Raw genomic sequence first — 21,183 nt, 5'->3', positions numbered from 1 at the left:
GAATCTTGGACCTTATTCTTGAAAGAAAACAAAATTACAATAAAAACTTTTAAAGCAGCAAAAGCAGCTCATATTAAAGTTATTTTTGGGGACCCATCAACTTTCAAAATGTTATTTTTTTATTATTATTATAATTTTTTTTTTTTACAAAAAAAGATAAGGAAAATCAAGAATTTCGACATTATTAATATGAATGTTTTATTTTTTTATCATTCAGATGGCCAAATTCTGACTGAGGAAAGTTAAATGTGCTGGTCAGTTTATTAGTTGCCCAATAAGTGACAACAGGATACAGCTTTTTTTCTAATGGTAAATGATGTAATAAATTTGTATTTTTAAAATTATTATTTTTTTCATATTTCTTTATTCTAAATATTTAGCAAACATTTTTTGTACCTCAAAAAAGTCAGACTAGCTAATCCAGTTAAAATAGCGCTTAAAATGTAAAATGCAGTATTTAAATCTCATAATTAAATAGAAAGTGAGGCGTATAACTGCAAAAAGTCCGCTTTTTAATTTCCGATTTCACCAGGCTGGTAGTCCTGATCTGGTATTACAAAAAATGTTTGGAGCCCTTGTTTAAGTGAAGTTCACTTTATTCGGGGATGATAATATTGGTTAAGCTCGCATTTCCATTTCTGTTAATCCTGCTCTGATGGCACTATGAAGTGTTTGGATGCAGGAATAGTTCATGCAAAAATGAAAACTGACTCCTCAAGTGGTATATCCTTAATGACTTTATAAAGGAAGATGTTTTGAAGAAAGCTGAAAACCTGTAACCATTGAAAACATGTCTTTCCATATAAGGAAAGACGATATGGAAGTTGTTGCGGCTTTCTTCAAAATATCTTCTTTTGTATTCAACAGCAGAAAGAAGCTCAGACCGCCTTTTAAGTTTGAACTTCCTTTAATTCATAAAGTAGCAATTATTGAATCATAATGACATGCATAATTCCGGTTCAGGTAACAATTATGCTAATATATATTGTCCTGTTCGTTAACGCAGTCTGTTCGCAGGTACAGAGATAATGAACAGAGCAAAAGGTGTTTACATCAGTGTGACACATCACGCATTTTTATCAGTCTCTCGCCGCCACTTGCCTTCTTTCGCGCTCAGTAGTCATAGTAACCTGCCAGAGGGGCGCTTAGCAACACGAGAGGAGGAGGACCAGCATCATCTGCTGCGAGCGGAGGAAAAACAGCCGATGCATCGACCTTCACTTCATCCAGCCCTGCTCCTGTTGCCGAACTGCGGGATTTGTCCTTAATTTCTATTTTATAAAACGTCACACATCTGTAAAACTCGATTTAACGCTATAATATATAATCCGATCGCCGTGATGAAGTTCGTCGTGGTTATAGTTTCCGCTGGCCTTTTGGCTTTCCTCGGTGCGGTCATCTGCATCATCGCCAGCGTGTACCGGCGCTCATCAGCCGCCGCGCCCCAAGGGCTCTCCGACAACCGCTCGCTGTCGCTCCTGGAGCCGCTGCCGGGATCGGTAGCGCACGCTGGGCCGCTCGGCGCTCTCCATGGTGCTGAATCTTACGAAGGAGGAGGTTTGGACATCGGCCTCGAGATTCCGTCGATCAATGAGCTGAGCACCGGGGACGTGACCAGGCCGAGTCCGAAACAATTCACCCTCAATCGACTCATCTGCACCCCCGTCCCACTGAGTGACTGCAAATCAAGAGGTTTGAGGGAACAATCCGACGATCCGTTCGCCGAGGAGGAGGACTGGAGCCTCCGCACCACCGCCGAGGAGCTCCGGCAGATCGTCATGCAACAAAACGATCAGATCCTCATGGACCAGAGAACCATCACCGAGCTCACCGGAAAGCTATCGGAGTGTGAGAACGGGCTGGAGGAGCGGACCCTGAACGAGCGCAGTATGGGAGTGTGGGCGGGCGGCCGTCGCCACATGGCCGGGGATGATGTGAGCGGCTCGGTTGCAGTGCAGCTGCAGACCGCGCGGGCTGTGGAGGAGCTGGAGAGGGCGATACTTCAGCTCAAAGACCGCATAGAGAAGTTGGAGGTGAGTATGAGAAACTGCAACACTTTATACTTCGATCTACAGGTTTAAATGAATGAATCTGGTTTCTGCAGTACAGGGCAGCTTTTCCAATTTTCATTTTAGTGACACATTAAAACACCAGATTAGACTTTTCTGAAATCCTTAATAGCCTATGTTTTCTAACCACCTAAGAAAGATATCCACAGAAGCCATGCAATATATATATACTGAAAAAGACTATATTTGCCATTATGCATACAAATCACAACATCACCAATTAACAACAACAACAAAAAAAAGCATTATGAAAAAACTGGGTATAGGCACCATCAACATTGAAGTTTTGGTTGATCTTACTTGCTCCTGCTCATCATTTCTGTTGCTACACTGTTTCTCTGTGTGCACCTTTCTCTCATTTGCCCTCCATCTTGTCCATCTATGGTGTAGAAGGCACATGCATAAATCATGAGGGAAGACAGAATAGTTCAGGTTTGCAGCCAACAACACCCTCAGTCACCTAAACTGCAGATTTTATTACAAACTCTTATTATTATTTGAAACAAATTATTTGAAATAATTGGTCAATTTAAATGAAATATAGACATTTTAAAAATTTAAAGTTGACAAACTTGAGAACAATTTTAAAATGTTGCCTTTTCAACTAGTAAAGTAAGCACTTAAGGGATAGTTCACTCCCCCAAAATGAAAAGAATTATGTCATTAGTTACTTCATTTGTTCCAGCCTTGTTTGCATTTCTTTCTTGTTGAACACAAAAGAGGAAGAAAGCTGTTCTGTTTTTAAAGAAAGCTGGAGACCTGTAACCATTGCCTTTCATAGAAAAACAAATACAATGGAAGTCAATGGTTAGTTCTTCAAAATGTTATTATGTGTTAAACAAAGAAAGTGTGTAAATATTGTGTACATTTACATTTTTCGGGTAACTATTACTGAATGTGAAATTAAAACTTAACATCAATATGTTAAAAAGCAAAAACTTACAAAGCTTAAAACAATTAAAGTCTATAAATGTTGAAAAAAATGCTTATTTAACATATTAGTGAACTATAATATGAAAATAAATGAAACAGGCTGTTATCATTTAAACAGATTATCTTTCATTTTTATTTGGACATTTTTTAATATTATTAAAGCATGCATTATAGCTAAAACTGTATTAAAACGATCTGTATTATAGATCTGTATTCTTAAAGGAGACATTTTGAACAAAGTCGGCTAGTTGTTGCTTTTTTCAATCAAATTAGAGGGAGAGTTTAAACTTTTACAAAATATTGTAATACCATAATAAAAATATTTTATAAAAGCATTTTTTAGGCAAATGCTGGCAAATGTGGATAATAACCAGATGGAGTTTCTCATACATCCCACGACTCAACATGAGCAGATTTAGCACATTTAGTCAGCATAAACAAGCTGTGACCAACAGACACCAACAATAATAAAACACAGATCCAGCAGAACTCAACCAACGTGACTCTTGATGTCTGTCAGTATAGTGTGAATTATCCTTATTGTTTGTGGAACAGAGCAAACTATTCATCATTAACTGAAAATACTCATATCCACTCTAGCTTTTCTAGTTTTCTAGTCTTTGAATGAGTATAAATACCAAGTTATATACACAGGCTTTATTAGAAATACATGCTTCAGCCTACTCTTTTTGTGAACCGCAAAAACATACTTTAACATACATTTGACTGCAGTTTCTAGGTATGGGGTAATACGACACCTACACCATTTGTTCCTTTTCACACTAATGATGTTATCCCAAAATGGACAACTTTTCAAGCATGTTCATTTTGCCCAGTAGCTCACTTTGTCAACCCAGGCTCATTCCGATTATGTACCCCTGTATACATTTCTGGAGAGAGCAAAATACATTCCAGGAGCTACTTTTTTTTGCAGTTTTAGCAAATCCACCAGAGGCCACTGTGTACTCTTTTTCAGACCTCAAATTTCTCTCTCGAGTGCCATTTGCGCCTGCTGCTCTCACATAAATCAACCAGAGGCCACTATCGACAGACTGATTTACTGACTGACCAATTGACTGATGCCCCCAACCTCCCCTTCCTTAAACCCAACCGATAGTGTTTTAAAAAGCATCGATTGACCCGCCCAACCTCCTCCCAAAACTTAACCGCAGTGCTTTAAAAAGCAATCCAGAAAAAGCAAAGCCCTCTGATTTTTTACCACATTTTTAGATTTTACCACATTCTCACCCTGTTATTTACTTGCTTACATGATTTTTTAGCTTTTGTCTGTGTCTTACCTGCTTTCTGGAACCATTTTTCACTGGACTTGAACCACGTTGCCGCAGTTAACTCCGCTCTGCAGCTGCATTTTAAAGATGAAATGTAGCTCCGGCTACATAATTCGCAATCCCCAGAAATGTATATAGGGCTACGTTTTTAGAAAGAGCCTATGTTGAACTTTGTATAGCATTGTACTTGTGCTCAGGTTCGAGTCCAGTTCCACAAAAGAGGTAACAGCAATGAAAAACCACATGGTTACTGTGCACTTTTCTCTTACATTTGCTTTTGAAAACATTGTTGGTTTTAGAGAAGGGTTCGCTGGTCTAGGTAATCTGTACGAAAAGTCTTGTCCTCTCATGGATCTCTAAAAGACACAACTGAAATGTACATCCAAAAATACCCCAAGTAATGTTTCATTTAGTAAAAATGTAGACAGTGCTCTCTAGTGGATTTGTCATTTACAATGTGCGACTAAACGCATCTGGAGCAACATATTTTCTGTTGCACAAAAATGTGAGGCATGTATTTACCACTAGCCTAGGCTGATTATATTTGATTCAAGAACAAATCACTCTTTCAAAGTCCTATAATGCAAGTTAATATAGTCAACAGGATGGATTAGGTTTGTTATAATGACTTATTGCATCATTCCCTCTCAGATGGAAATAGGCCCTGCAGCCATAAACCACACTGAACATACTGTGAGCACACTGGGGAGCATAGTGGTGGGCGAGCCTGGCAGGCCTGTGGAGGATCTGGAGGGAGAGCTGGAAAAGAAGATTCGGCTGCTGGAGAAGGAGAGGAAGAACCTCCGCAAAGAGACCCAGAGCCACCACCAGCATATTGACCAGGGAATCAACACCCTGCAGGAGCGTATTGCAGAGCTGGAACAAAGTAAAGAGAAATGCTGTGTCAAACTCAAGGAAGTTACAGTGTATAAAAAATAAGTCTCTTCATTTTCAACTCTCCCTTACTGTTTGCTTTCCAGGTCTTACAGATTACAGTTATCCACAAGGGTATAAACTTTCCTTCCCCGTGAGGACAAACTACATGTACGGGCTTGTCAGGCGGAATATTCCAGAAATGTATGCCTTCACAGCGTGTCTGTGGCTTAAGCCTGCCGAGAGTGGAATTGGTACACCATTCTCTTATGCTGTACCAGAACAACCCAATCAACTCGTGCTGTTGCAGGGCATTCATAATCCTGCAGAACTACTCATCAATGATAAGGTAAGACCCACTACACCTTCAGTCTGCAGCTACCTTGCAAAAAACAGTTGATGGGTTTAACAATTCCCTCCATTTCCAGGTGGCACAGTTGCCTCTATCTTTGCCAAAAGGCATCTGGCAGCACATATGTGTGAGCTGGACTCTACGGGATGGAGTTTGGAAAGCATATCAAGGTGGAAAGATGAGAGGACGGGGTGACGGTTTGTCTGCATGGCACCTGATCAAATCTGGGGGCGTCTTGGTGTTGGGACAGGAACAGGTACGACGCAGAAACCTAAAAGTTTGAATACACTGTACATGCTCCAGGGGTATAATTGCCTTCAGCTTGCATGCCTGGAAGCTTTTGGTGAGTCCGAGGATCTTCATTTGCAGGTTTAGGTGTGTTTAATTAAAGATCAATAGAGGTGCCATAAGTACTGATCTATCAGCAGATCATCATGTACAGATTCCCTGATAGACTTTGCTTTCAAACTCTCCATTGTCCCTGTATCTGTTCAAGCTCTTTGAAGTGACAATCATTGGAGCCAATCACAGTCTAATGAGCACATGGACATTAACATGTGTTTAAGAACCTAAACAAAAGGGCTCAAATGTTAGCAGGAAAAGGATGTACAGATTGGTGCTGAAGTCAGTACTTTTGACAACACTAATATGAAGACTCAAACTCGGTCCTGGAGGGTCAGTGTCCTGTAGATTTTAGCTCCAACTTGCCTCAACACACCTTCACGGTTGTTTCTAGAAAGCCTAGTAAGAACTTGATTTGCTAGCTCATGTGTGTCTGATTGGGGTTGGAACTAAACTTTGCAGGACACCAGCCCTCCAGGACTGAGTTTGGGCACCCCTGCTCTAGAGGTACAACAACTTCTGATTACATCAATACCCTTAAAGGGACATCTTTGCACTTTATTTACCCATAAAAAGTTCTTAGTTGTATCTTAAGGATATAAATGTCAAAAGCAAGACACTGAAACCTAAAGATCACCAGGTATGAACAATTTTGTTCCTGGAAGGTCATTGTCTTGCAGAGTTTGCTCCAACACACTTTCCTGAAAGCTTCTAGTCAGTCTACAGACCTTAATAGTTGATTCAGATGTTTAATTAAAGTTGAAAATAAACTCTGCAGGACATTTGCCTTCTTACCACTGGAATAAACTGTGGTAACACTTTATTATGATGGTCTATTTGAGTATTAGTAGACTGTCTGCTTAATATCTGTTGATACTGCTCCTTCAACAGACATTTAACTGACCATCAGAAACTTTGCAAGTACATGTCAACTTACACTAACCCTAACCCCAACCCTAACAGTCTACTTATAATCTAATGAGATTCAGTTGGCATGTAGATGCAATTTAACTTAAATTCAACAAACAGACCATCAAAATAAAGTCTGTGTGACCGAAACTATCAAATGTATAGCTTCAATTTTTACACATCTACACAGCTTTTCACTGGAGCTTTATCCATAAAAGCATGTTTATTCACTTTACCCCTAATAAGTTCAATGTAGTACTTTCAGTAAACACAAGAATGTAAATCCTAAATCAACTTTGAATTCAACTCTCTCCCGGAGGGGCCACTATCTAACCGAGATTAGGTCCAGCACACTTTCCTGTGTCTAGTGCTGAAGACCTTGCTGGGTTAGTGGCCCCCCAGGAGCAGGTTTGGACACACCTGGAATACACTCTCAAGCTACACATTTATCCTCAGAACAAAACATAAAATATTTATACTGGAGAAGTACACTTAAAGGGACATCATATATCCAAAGAAGTCTGCATTAATAATATGGTGTGTGTTCTGTACAGAAGCAAGAACAACATTTGTTGTATGTTCTTCATTGTTGTTTATGAATTGTTTGCAAGTGCAAGGCAAGCCACTTTTGAGGGTGCAAAAGATGTGACATGCGAACGACCTGATGTTTATTGAAACCTTCTGCCATACACCTCACTTATCAAGTAAGGGTTCAGGCAGCAGAAACGCAAACCTGATTAGGGTGACCCTTACAGATCATACTGTATTGTATTGTACTGTATCGCTGATTGGAAACATAATTTTTAGGTTGTCCTTTTTAGAATTTCCCACCAGTTTACACATTAAGGGCCCTATCATACACCCGGCGCAATGGGGCGCAAGGCGCAGCACAATAGTCTTTTACTACTTTAAGCTTGGGCAAGGGTCATTTTGAGGTGTTCGAAATAACTCAGTATTTTGACCAAACTTTGTTATTATTAATCATTTATTTGTTTGCTGGAAATTAGAACTGAATTTAGAAATAGTTTTGAAAAAAATCTTTGCGCTTAACAAATGAAATTAATTATTTATAGGCTAATTGATGTCTGTGCAGTAAGGTCTCCCTATCCACGAGAGCAAAAGCGAAAGTGAACTTACTTTACGTCATGTTAATAGCAATGCGCTTATGGCGCGACGCAGCTGGCTCTTAAAGGTAATGGAAGATGAGAATCTGATTGGTTTATTCTCAAACACAACTATAACTCGTTAAGAAAATAAACTCAACCCTTTTAGACTATGCGCCTTGGCGCAAAGCGGATTTTCCCGTCCTTAAGTTAGCAAAAATGCGTTCTGGCACGCCCTGAAAGCGTTTGCACCCTGCGTTTTGCGCTCTGCGCATGCACCGTCAAAATAGAGCCCTAAGTTAGTTTTTCCTGTATAGGTTTATGTATACTTAAGGGATTGATACGTTTACTTTCAAAGGTACTACCCTACTGTCAAAGTATTGTACTTTTAGTGTTACCATTTTATCATATTATAACAAACATTTGGCTTTTCTTGGTTCTAATTTAGGATACCCTTGGTGGGCGGTTTGACGCATCCCAGGCTCTTGTTGGGGAACTTTCATTGTTTAACCTGTGGGACCGAGTGTTGTCACCAACTGAGGTGGCCGCTCTGGCATCTTGCGCAGAATCACCACGCCTGGGGAATGTGGTGCCCTGGACTGACAGAGATGTGGACGTGTTTGGCGGGGCCGTGAAGGATCCTGTGGACCCCTGCATTAAGAGCTCCCATCCCCGGCAGTGAGTGGGGCCAAAAAAATGGATACCTTTCTTTTTAAGGAGCTAGTAAAAGAGGCCAAAAACAGCTCGAAAGATGTGACAACTGTGGCGTGGTCCATGTCTATGTATAGAATGTATTTACCATAGAGCTACACTCTCACCGAGTGTTCACTTCTGCAGGGAAGGGATTTGTCTGTGCGCGTGATTGTGTTAGTTCAGATAAAGCTGCAGCCGAAGGCTTTTAAAGGCCTGTTTGCGTCTCGTGTTCCTTGTGTTATTTCATACCCTATTTCCCACAGCATTACCGCACAGTGGTCCCTTCAGATGTAGAGAATGTTTTTTTAATAAGATGGATGCGGCTCATTTTCACAGCAACTGTCTTGGTCTTGTTTCATTATTTGTGTAAAGTAGAGCTTTCACTTCTGTCCCCAAGCCTTTTCCTTTCTTGTTTTTTTATTACTGGTTCCTTAGGGTTGCTTCCTTTGTAGTACACTGTTATTTCAGTCTGGCAGCACTTAAAGGTGTACAACATCTTATCTTTATCATAACATGTCTTAAAGGTTTGTCTTTTGGCATCTGGTCAAACCGACTTTGCACTGTGTTTTTTTCCCTCACAGATTCAGAAATCCAAAAATGTGTCATTTGAAGCTTAGTATATTAAACACCACAGATCTGACGTGCAGCTCACACACTATGAACATATGAATGTAAAACTGTGTTTAGCATCTTGTCGTGTTACCATTGCATTGCACCTCGTCCGACCCTTTCACAGTGAAAAGCTTAAAGGGAAGTGCCTGTGTTTATTTGACTTTCGCTATCGATTGATCAGCTGTGATGTCAGTGTAGTGCTTCTTTATATTTGCACCACCAAGGATCTGCAATGATATTGTGACAAATGTGGATGAAAATATTAAAAAATTAAGAGTGTGTTGTCTTGCTTAGTTTTTAAATGTCACGAAACCCCAAATTTGAACCACAAAACATCCTAATTGCCTGAAAATACTGCAATATGCACAATAGGACAGAATCAGCTCAAAGACCAGAATGCAAATCCTCACATTCACTCCGCTGCTGTTGAATTATAGATGTGTGTTAATCATTCCATCCATCACAATGACCCCTGCTGCTTCCCACAAGCAACCTCTTTTCTCTTCAGTTTCTGTTCATCACATAATAATAACAGCATCACATTGTGTTCAATTGCTTCCCTTTCACAGGATTTTTTAAGCTGTAAACTTGCTTACATTCTTTCTGAAATTTTGAGGTTAGATTATCCCCTCCCCCTGCTTTTATTTGTAAATCTATCTAGGGAAAAAAAAGAAAATCCCCTATAATCCACAACTCAAAGCATGGTCTGTCGGGGAAACTCACGGAAAGCTTTTTACATGATCAAGTGTTGTGCCTCAAAATCCAGCGAGTTTCCACACTGTACAAGAGGAGAGCTTAATGCTGCAGCTCGATATTCCATTTGAGAGTCACACATCACACAGTTTAGCTTTATTGCAGTGTTGACAGCATAGCTTATCTATAATTCATTCCTTTCATTAGAATAAAATGCGAAACTAACAAATTTGAAGTGTGTTCTAAAAATGTTAGGACTGCAGTAGTTGAAATAATTTCAGTTATTAAAATATATTGTTAATTGTACTACGCCACATTACTTTACCATTGCCGTGGACGGACACCAAGTGCAACAATGTTTAGAACTTCATAAAATGTGGTGCAATTCCATTCTGCTTCTCGACTGGTGTGTGAAGCCCTCAGAGTGTTTCCACGAGTAGTTGTACAGCGGTGCTACTCCGACCATAAGTGTAAGCATGTTACTTCGATTGGTCTCACGCAGTCACGTGATTTGATTTCGCAGGTCAGAGTTCACCATGCTTGAACTTTGCAACACAGCAAACTGTGAAACTTGTCACACAAGCTTGTGTTTCCAGTTTGATGCATTCGCATGCGTTTAAATGGAAGTCTATGGGGCGAAAAGTGCAGTGTAACCACAGCTTAATTCTAAACTGTGAGAATACGAAGCATGTCAAAAAAGTTCCAGAACTTTGTGTAGTCGCCACTGACCAATAGTAGCTTGAAGGTGTTTAGGACTAAAACAAACTCCCCTTTAGTGAAATTGCTGAAATTAACTCATAAAGTACTTTGTTTTAGCAGGATTTTGTTCAAAATAAGGTCATTTTAATACTTTTTTTGAGATTTTGTTTGAAGTACATCGAGGACTTAAATCAGGGGTCATCAAACTTGTTCCTGGAGGGCCGGTGTCCTGCAGATATTAGCTCTGACCCTAATTAAACACACCTGAACAAGCTAATCAAGGTCTTAAGCTGCGATCACACTGGGCTTTTCCTCCCATAGACTTCTATTCATACGCACACGAATTCGTCAGACCGGAAACACAAGGTCATGCATAAAGTTTCGGAGATTGCTGCGGTGCAAAGTTCAAGCTTGGTAAACTCTGGACCTGTGAAATCGCATCACTTGACTGCTTAAGACCAATCGAGGATCAAAACATGACCTCTCTGGACAGAATTAAAATATGAAGCAATAGCTCGCTTTTTAAATGTTTAATCGTCTTGTTTAATCCCGCCCCTTTTCGCAGCGGCATACGACTGAATTTCGCACACACAAACTCTAGTGTGACCGCAGCTTTACTAGGTATTCTTAAAACATCCAGGCAGGTGTGTTGAGGCAAGTTGGAGCTAAATCCTGCAGGGACACTGGCCCTCCGGGCTCGAGATTGGTGACCTCTGCCTTAAATCAGCAGGAGGGTTAATTTACTTAACCCCTCAGGCCATCTGAGAAGTAGGTGACAGTTTTTTACAGCAGAGCATGGAAGAAGACTTCATCACTGAAAATGTTGTTTATGCAAGCCATAAAATGTCATTACCTGCAGGAGAAGCCACATGGGGGCGATGCAATGTAGATTGGGGGGTGGTTGGAGGCCAGAGCCACAAATACACATATTTTAATTCAAATACACTTAAATTTAATCAAATATATTTTAGCCAATTAAATCTAGAGTATATTTCGTTAACTGAAGTTTTGTGAAATTCAGTGTGTTTGTGTGTGAGAGAGAGAGATCAATGGAAAACCGGGGCAGGTGTGTGTGTAATGCCTGAAGGGAGTTATAGATCATATGGTGTAGTCCGAGTAAAAGTGAATGTTCTCCATTAATCCATGTGGGTTAGATCTCTTGTGATCATAAAAGACTGCAATCATTTCTTGCTCTTTCAGCATTTCTTTAGCATTAAATGAACATGAATAATTGCATCATGTTTCAATAAGTCTTTCCACCACAGAAAAACATCAGTTAAACTGCTGCCAAACAATATCATGTAGAATTTACCAAAGGCCAGTTATTCGGTGTCTGAAATGACAAGAATAAACAGCCCTTTTTTAACATGTATTCATAATAAAACATTAATTTGAATAAATCCTGAACTATTAAAAATTTCATTTATAAATCTATTTTTGATTACAGTAGACTGCATGCTAACTGGTCTTAGATCAGTGTGACTGTTATCTGGGGCAAATTCACCAGCTGTGCACAGATGTATCTGGCGCTTAATACAGGTCAGTGACAAGCCGGAGAGAAAACAAGGGAGATGAATGCTTGGTTTGTTTTGTTTTGATCCTGCTCAGACTGCAGTGGGGTTACTCATGGACATGACCCAGCTGTGGTCTGATTTATAGTGAATATTCACCAGAATAAATGTATCTATTAACAATTATGCTTATATGAAGGTTTAAAGTGGTTCTATCAAAAGTAAAACAAACAAGTAATTAACAGGGTGAGAATGTGGTAAAATCTGAAAGCGTGGTAAAAATTAAATGAGGGCTTTTCTTTTTTCTGGATTGCTTTTGAAATGACTGTTGGTTGGGTTTAGGTAAGTATGTGGGTGGGTGGGTCGGTCGGTGATTTTAAGAACACTATTGGTTGGGTTTAGGGAAGGAGGAGGGTGGGTCTGTCAGTCAGTCAGTTTATGCCAAAATAACAACAGCTTCATGTACAAAGACTTGCGTTAAATTCATACTAAAAATATTGTGTATGCACAAAGCTGTAAATTTGCATACACAGTAAAAAATTCAGATGTATGAAACACTGCATACGTGGAATCTCACGCATTTTTCTCTTTGTACAGTACATCCGAATTAACGTGAAACTGAGCGCACAAGAGCAAAACCCCTCCCTGCCTCCTCCCCCTAATAAACATGGTAATGAATCTACTTTGGCAAAAGCCAGCAAAAAAAGGAACTTGTCAGAATGTGAATTGGAGGTGCTTACATCAGAGGTACCCCGGAGAAAAACTGTGTTATTTGCAAGTTTGCACTCTGGAATTAATAACAAAAGAAAAAAAATAGAGTGGGAGAGCTTAGCTGACGCGGTTAACCCAGTGGGGTCTGAACATCACACTGTGAGTGAATTAAAAAAAGAAATAGTCTGATGTAAAGGTGCAGGTTAAGAGGAGAACAGCGGCGCACCGTCAAAGTGTGGACCGAACAGGCGCGGAAACAGGGGATGCTGAACTAACACCCTTTGAGGAGAGAGTTGCCTCAATTGTGGGCAACACTGTACTGTCTGGAGTAGTATCCGTGTTTGTATGGGAGACACACATGTATTAGAGGAACACTGTTAGAGTGGTATAGCAGCACCCCTCCACTCTTATCAAGGCAGTGCCACCAGCATTACAACTGCCCATTGCCCGCTCTACAACTGACAGAGTGCCTGCCATCTTGGAGCCTCATCCCAACCATGCGGTTTGTGAGGATAAATCATGGGTTGACCAAGGCCACTAGGCTACAATATTTGTTAAGGGCATTTGAGCATCACATATTATTTGCACATTTATTGAATGGAAATGTTTCCGATTCACGTATGCAAATTTGTTTTCAGATGGCACTGTTATAGCAATGTATGTGCAGTAGATCGCTCTGATTACATTGGGGAAGCCGGCGATCGCTGCAAATTGCACTTTAATGTTTGGCTGGTCAACTGCATGGTATGGAAACCTTATATACCTGCTACACATGCAGATGATTCGGTCCCATACAGCTGCCATTGCACGGCTCAAAGATACTTTGTAGTGTGCAATTTAACATCATTGCCTCTAGGAGTCACCAATGGAAATAAAACAAACACACTCAAGAAATGCACGTACACCAGACATGAAGTTGTCGTGGACCAACGCACATTCGCATGTTCATTTCATCTTTAGAAATTGCAAACTTTTGTTCTTAAGGGATTAATTAAATTTTTCGGGTGCGTACCCGTGAACTGTACCCGAGTTCGCCTGAAAGAGGTGGTCTGGGGTACAGTTCATGCTTTGGTAAGCCAACTGTACAACAAACTATCGTTTTCATAACGTTCGTTCGTGTGTGTGTGTGTCTGTGTCACGTTTCATACGTTGGTGACGTGCGTGACTAAGCCAGGACAAACACAGTGATGTCTGCTTGTCTCTTCCAAAAGCAGCTTCTGCCGACACTGTGTGATGTTCTGAATGTTTATAATATTTTATATTATGGATGCGAGTCGCTTACTCTGTGTCCTACATTGAAAGCTTCAGTTAAAGCTGAATGATTGCAGTGTGCAGACGTCTTTCCATTTCGGTGCTTGCTTTCATGACCTCCACCTAGCTTTGGCCGTAAACAAAACAGCAGCTCGATACCGCAAGTGTACCGGGGTTCAGAAGGAAAAAAGACAGTGTGAACACAAACCAACCGAGCAGGTGGCAAGGGGAGACAATCAAACTTGGGTACGGTCCAGGCAATTGAAACAAGTGTGAAAGTTGGGTCCCTTCATTAGTGGCAAGACCACTTGATGTACGATGCCAACAGTCGGTCGGTGAGTAAACAAAAATAAAGAATAAAAATACAAAGGCCTGAGTTGATAGATGAATTACCAATCTACGTCACACATGATGTCACACGGGTTCCCAGTTGCAAAAGCAAACAAGTCATGTTGTGCATTCATTTATTCATTTTCTTTTCAGCTTAGTCCCTTTATTAATCTCAACTTATCCAGCATATGTTTTACGCAGCGGATGCCCTTCCAGCTGCAACCTGTCTCTGGGAAACATCCACACACACTCAAACAATTTAGCCTACCCAATTCACCTGTACGGCATGTCTTTGGACTGTGGGGGAAACCGGAGCACCCGAAGGAAACCCACGCGAACGCAGGGAGAACATGCAAACTCCACACTGAAATGCCAACTGACCCAGCCAAGGCTTGAACCAACGACCTTCTTGCTGTGAGGCGACAGCCCTACCATGCCAAATTCGAAAGTCAAAAAAACTAAAAACTTAACTTTTACCGTACACCACACTGCTTTTAATGGCAACTGCAGATGTCTTTGGCTAAAAGAGAGCTAAATGAAGTGAAGACCTAATTAAAAATGCTGTACTCTTCATTACTTCATTGTTTGCAGCAATGATTTCAGCAAAAACAGTTACATATGGTTAATTAAACTGCGGACGCTGTATGCTAAGAATGAAATGTAAAAGTGTAAGTTATTAAGGTAAAGTTGGTTTTATATTCACACATTCATTCAGTGACAACTTGTGACACTCCCTATATTGTTTACCACGGCACTTTGACTATTTAGTCTAAAATAACCTGCAAGTGTGACTTGAAAACAACATTAACAGTGTAAACAATGTTGTACTTTGATAGTCATTGACTGCTAATATGATGTTGCTATTTAGAGTTTGTAAATAATACTTATATGAAATTATATTATTAAGCAGAAAGTCTGATTGTGCAAATATAAAACCAACTTTACCTCCATGTGTAAGTTCACATACACTACCGTACAGTTGCAGTTCACTGTCAGAATGCAGTAGTTTTTGCTTGTTGATGATTACCCAGGCCTTGTATAACGTTAGCTCCATCTTCTTTCCTTGTCTCTTGCTAGGCAGAACCTTGGTTTTTAGCACCACAAAGTTTTGAACCTGGTAATCATGGAGCATTTTTTTGTGTCCTCGATATGAAGATCACATCTGGGAAGTTTCACGCATCCTCTGTTCTTGTGGTCTTGAGTATTGGAACTGATCTTTGGCAGCTGATGATGACGTTGCAAGAGAACACGAGGACGCAAGAGAGCTGAAGAATGCATATTAAGAATCAGCCATTGCATCAGGCTAAGATGAGCATATTTTAAATTCTTCTGGAGTTTTACATGGCGGTTGGCAAACCAACTTTAAGGTGCATTTTGCACAACCTACTGAGTTGGAGTATGGAGCTTAACTTAGTTAGAAATCTTGAGGGATTATTAAAGGAATACTACATGGATTTTTTTTTATTAAAGAGAGAGAAAAACACTAAATAAAAAAAGAAGGGGGGGGGGGGGGGGCATACATAAGGGAGACCTATTATATCATATCCGTTAAATCTGTGTGTTTGAAACATCTGAAAATTCCATTATTAACCTTTTTGTCTTTGCTGTCTAAAAAACCTTTTAGGGAGAAATGGACAATATTTAGCTCTTTTAATGCTTCAAGAAATGAGTTGTGCTGATTACTTATTTTTGTACTTCAGTTAATACACAAGATACCATTTCAGGGAGACCACAACATCTTTCACAGTTACCATTTTCGTGCTCTTCAGTTTTAAATAAACATTGGTTTAAAGCAGAGTGCTCTATTCGTAATTTTGTTATGATACAATCCTTTTTTCTGTTCATTATACAAGTCCTTTCTATACCCACTTTCCTTTGAATTTCATCTAGATATATTTCCTTCTCCTCTTTCACCCATGTGTACTGCCACCTCCTCTTTATCTTAGATACAATCAACCCCTTTACTTCTCCTGTACTTAAACTGACCCTAAAGATGACACCCTGCTCTTTCAATGCTTCTTTTGCCATTTTATCTACTTCTTCATTTCCTTCTGTTCCAACATGGACAAGGATCCATAAAAAGCTGACTTTCTTTCCCATTTCATCGATGTAGTATAATGTATTTAATACATTGAATACAATATCTTGTCTGTTTTTTAAGTGTCCACTTTGAAAACTACACATTACTGATTGGGAGTCTGTACATATTACCACATTTTTATGCTGATGCCTTTCTGTCCATTCCAAAACCATAAGAACAGCAATAAATTCTGTTGAAAATATGCCTTTTCTTCTTCTTCCTGTGGTTTAACGGCGGATCGCAGACTAGTAAGTGCATTACCGCCTCCTATCTTTCATATAGACCATAGACACTACACACAACAAATTCCTAACTAACCTACCTACCCACACGCAATCACCCATTTAGAGACTTCATTGAGTTTTATTCGGCGCTGCATGCTCAGCTCCTCTGTCCACCCTCAATACTCTTGGTAGGGGAAAAAAAAAAAAAAAAAAAAAAAAAAAAAAAAATATATATATATATATATATATATATATATATATATATATATATATATATATATATATATATATATGTAAATAAAAAGAGGGGGTGGGGGTTACACTCACTTATGTAATCTAGTACTTAAGAATAAATATTAAATACTGTAACAATAAAGATTTAACACTTCTACCTGAATTTAATATATTTTTTATTGAAAACTGCTCTGCCTTATTCTCCAACTCCTCCTTCAGCTCACTTCTTTCGACAGTGTATTTCCTACAGTGAATTATGTGTTCAACTGTTTCACAAGTATACTATACTAGTATACAAGTATTAGTATACTATTCAACCTTGTGTAACCCAACCTTAATCTTGTACTTATGTTCTCCTCAATTCTGCTCTTATCTGTTTCTCTTCCCTTACCCACTGTCGGCTGAATTTGGTACAAGTGCCTACCTTTAGTATCAGTGTTCCAGTACTGCTGCCACACTTTCATGATATTCTTTTTAATAATAGATTTAATTTCAAAGCTATTAAGGGGAATCTGGATATCATCCTTTTCTCTATCTATGGCTGTTTTTGCTAAATTGTCTGCCTCTTCGTTACCTCTTAATCCAATGTGAGCAGGAACCCATAAAAACTTAACTTTTATATCATTTTGCTTAAGTGAATATAGTTCTTGAATTACTTATATTATCATATCTTGTCTTGTTTCTGCTCATCCAAACTTATTAACACAGAACTTGAATCTGAACATATTATTGCATTAGATATTTTGACTTCACTAACCCATTTCATTGCCATATTTATTGCTAACATCTCTCTGGTGTATACTGATAAACAGTTCAAAATATGCTTATGTGATCTGTTGTTCTTTTTGATAGAACAGCAATTAAAGACAAACCCTTATACAGGTGTGGCACACAGGTGTTGCTCATTACCACTCACACGAGTGGCCTATAAATATGAATCAGTAAAGAATGCATGCATCATTGAGAACAACAACATAATCATGGTTTCGCTCAGTTCATTTCTTGTCTGTGAGTTTCTTGTTGCTTAAATTGTGCAGTGAAACTTATGATTTGCTTTTTTGTTGTCTTGAGAAGTTTTTATTTGGTTTAAGTTTTGTGTTGCTATTAATGTGGTTAGCAGTGCACAGGTGTCTTGATCAGTTCTTCTGTTTTTGTTTTTTCAGTGATTCTTCTGAGCTCCAGCTTGCTGCTATCAGCAAGTGGTGGTCATGGTGGCCACAATCGTGTGAGTCACGGTCATGGCAGTCATGGACATGATAGTCTCGATTCTCATGGTCATGGTGGTCATGGCCATTTTAGTCACGATTCTCATGGTCATGGTGGTCATGGACATTTTAGTCACCATTCTCATGGTCATGGTGGTCATGGACATTTTAGTCACCATTCTCATGGTCATGGTGGTCATGGACATTTTAGTCACCATTCTCATGGTCCTGGTGGTCACGGACATGTTAGTCACGGTTCTCATGGTCATGGAGGTCACGGACATGGTAGTCACGGTTCTCATGGTCATGGAGGTCACGGACATGGTAGTCGCGGTTCTCATGGTCATGGAGGTCACGGACATGGTAGTCATGGTTCTCATGGTCATGGAGGTCACAGACATGGTAGTCATGGTTCTCATGGACTTGGTAGTCTCGGTCAGTTTTTACACATTGTAAACAAGTGGCATAACTGGTGTTTCTCCTAATTTTATTAAGCTTTGGTTTTACTTCTTTTGCAGGCCGTAGGGACTGATCTTCTGGGTTCAGGCTTGTTTGCCAGCTTCTCCACATTGGAGATTACTTTCAATAAATGCTTTATTCAATGAGGTCTTAGGTGTTTTTCCTTCTATTTTGTGTGTGTGAAATTCAACCATGACCATGGAACTTGTTAAAACTGTTAATTCTCACAAAACAAATACTTGTTTTCTTTATTTTATTTATTCAATGCAAGTAAGATTGCAATATCTGTAAGGTGTTGTAAAAACATCTGTAGGAAATGTCTAGATTGTGCACATCGCAGAGACGTCTTTGAAAGATTGTAACATGTGCTAAACATTGCATGCGATCGAAGGTTTTTATTTGTTAATGAGCTGTCTTTTTGACCTCTATACGATGAATCTTGGACTCCTGAAATTACCGAAGCAAGCTCTGATATTAGCTCTGAATTAGATGAGAAATTGTCAGTGTCAAGTGTTCTGCGTTATGATGCATGGAGTTAAAGGCAATGTCACTGATAATGTATTTTGCGTGCATGATGTTTAAATTGATCTTTTATGACTGTTTTTTTTTTTTTATTAGAATATGCAAAAATCATACAAATACAAGAAAACGTCAACAAATAACAAATACAAAGCAACGAAACAAAACAAAAACAACAACAATATAGTCATGTACTGGTATGTGAGTGTGTGTGTGAGTGTGTGTATGCATGTAAAGGTAACTTGGTGGACAGGTCAGAGTACATACATAAGGAACAATAACAGTCAATAAATGAAGCAAGTGTCACAGATATAGATAAAACATATAGAAAGAAACCAGTCAGAGGTAGGGAGTAACAACAATGCTTATTAATGTATGATAGTAAAAATGAGAGTTTTATGACTGTTTTAATGTGTACATTTTTTTTGCACACATTCATTTTAGTTAAAATAATAGAAACTGTTGAAATACACTCCAAGAATAAACAACTATTGAAAAAAAATATAAATTTCATAAGAATTGGGTACACACATGCAAACACACGAACACATTTTGGACAACAAAATCTTTTTTTTTTTTTTTTTGATTACATGATCCATCAATAGGTTTAACAAAATAAATGCACAACAAGTAACAGTAGAAAGAAAACGGTAATCTTACCTGCTTTTTATTAGTTGATGTTTACTGTGTTATTTCACTAAAAGCAAACTTATATATATTAGGCATGTAACTGTATCAGAATTTTACGGTACGGTAATACCTCGGTATGAATGACACGGTACGGTATTTATTGAATAATTTACAGAAAAAACAAAACTAATGAAAAGACTCAAAAAAAGTGCCAAAAGTGTTTATTTACCTTAACACTGAACATATTAATGACATACAAATTAGCCATTTATCTGTAAGTTTCGAAACAGGAAATTCAATTTATCAATTTTAATAACAAAAAACCATTAAACAAAAAATAAATAAAGTTTCAATTTAGTATTGTTGAAGTGAAGTTTATTCATAAACTAATTTCGAGAGGAGCACGTGATTATGATTGAACACGGCTGGTTCTGCATTAGCATGCATGATCCACCAATCAGGCCATTCCTAACCCACTATAAAGAGCCAGGGTTTTTTCACCACAGTCATCTTCGATTTGAAGAATACACTGCTCTGCATCAGCTGCTGCAGCTGCTGCAGCTGCTGCTGCTGCAACTTCTCCAGCTACAACTTCTCCAGCTACAACTTCTCCAGCTACAACTTCAACGACAACAACAACAACCCCAACAACAACTTCAACAACTTCTCCAACTACAACTTCTCAACCTTCTACTTCAAATTGCCTCACACAATGCAATCTCTGTGTCTTCAACCCAATTCTCCAACAAGATCACAGTAAAAACTCGATCACCATCCATGAACTCTGCCTAAACTCTCGATGCCTGCGATCCAAGCTGAACTCTTTTAGCGGTGCACCAGCGGTAACATACATGACACTTTTTAAAGGGAAGCCTCACAAACTACAACTAAGATTAAACATCCATCTTTGAAGGATGAATCTAGCATGAATAGAATGACTTGCCTCTCAATCAAGGTTCTAGGCAATCCAATCCTTAAAACCTCAGTCCACAACTTATGCATACGTTGATAAACATCCATGTTAATCCTCCAAACTAGTCGCTGTGGTGCGTTAAATAGAGTAGCGTCCCAAATGGCACACTATACACTATGCACTCATGCACTATGTACTTATGCACTTACACACTCAACAGGATAGTATATGTATGTAGTGTCGTCCCAAATGGCACACTAATGTGTTTTTACTAAGCGGAAATTCAAACCGTTTCCCTGATGACGTTTGACGGTTGCCAAATCAGTGAAATAAACAACAGAATTATCAAATAACACCTGCCGTGAGTATTGCCGCATTCACCATCGGGAGGCGCTAAAATCACTCTCGTAGGAGAATTTTGCTTTCACCATCCAAAATAAATAAAGTTATTTAACATGTGCGTCTGAAAGCTCCGCCCCTTCCGCTACGTAAGCAAACCTGCGGTCGTTGAGTGCGTGAAGTGTCCATCATTACACACTTCATTTTAGC

At 39.2% G+C, this 21,183-nt stretch overlaps 3 protein-coding genes across 4 annotated transcripts in view; all 3 read left to right on the top strand.

Annotated features, from left to right (window-relative positions):
• fam20cl (family with sequence similarity 20 member C, like) overlaps positions 1-21,183 on the top strand; it is a 265,004-nt gene that overhangs the window by 182,273 nt on the left and 61,548 nt on the right. The window lies entirely within an intron of this gene.
• On the top strand, positions 1,210-9,454 carry nptxrb (neuronal pentraxin receptor b). The gene is given in 5 exon segments (NM_001044314.2): positions 1,210-2,033; positions 4,943-5,177; positions 5,272-5,513; positions 5,593-5,772; positions 8,319-9,454. Coding segments are annotated over 5 exon segments (1,584 nt in total). The 5' UTR covers positions 1,210-1,340; the 3' UTR covers positions 8,553-9,454.
• On the top strand, positions 17,865-18,720 carry LOC795984 (uncharacterized). Of its 2 annotated transcripts, none has more exons than XM_073936742.1 (3): positions 17,865-17,916; positions 18,072-18,548; positions 18,632-18,720. In XM_073936742.1, the coding sequence occupies exons 2-3, from the start codon at positions 18,147-18,149 to the stop codon at positions 18,716-18,718; spliced, it is 489 nt and encodes a 162-aa protein (XP_073792843.1). In that variant the 5' UTR covers positions 17,865-17,916; positions 18,072-18,146; the 3' UTR covers positions 18,719-18,720. The 2 variants fall into 2 exon arrangements, with proteins under 2 accessions (XP_073792843.1, NP_001164502.1); NM_001171031.1 differs by having other exon boundaries at positions 17,870-17,916; positions 18,072-18,524; positions 18,632-18,715.

This window comes from Danio rerio, chromosome 22, assembly GCF_049306965.1.
Source record: "Danio rerio strain Tuebingen ecotype United States chromosome 22, GRCz12tu, whole genome shotgun sequence".
Taxonomy (NCBI): domain Eukaryota; kingdom Metazoa; phylum Chordata; class Actinopteri; order Cypriniformes; family Danionidae; genus Danio; species Danio rerio.
Note: the sequence above shows the minus strand (reverse complement) of the source record. Positions and strands in the feature narration are given on the sequence as shown.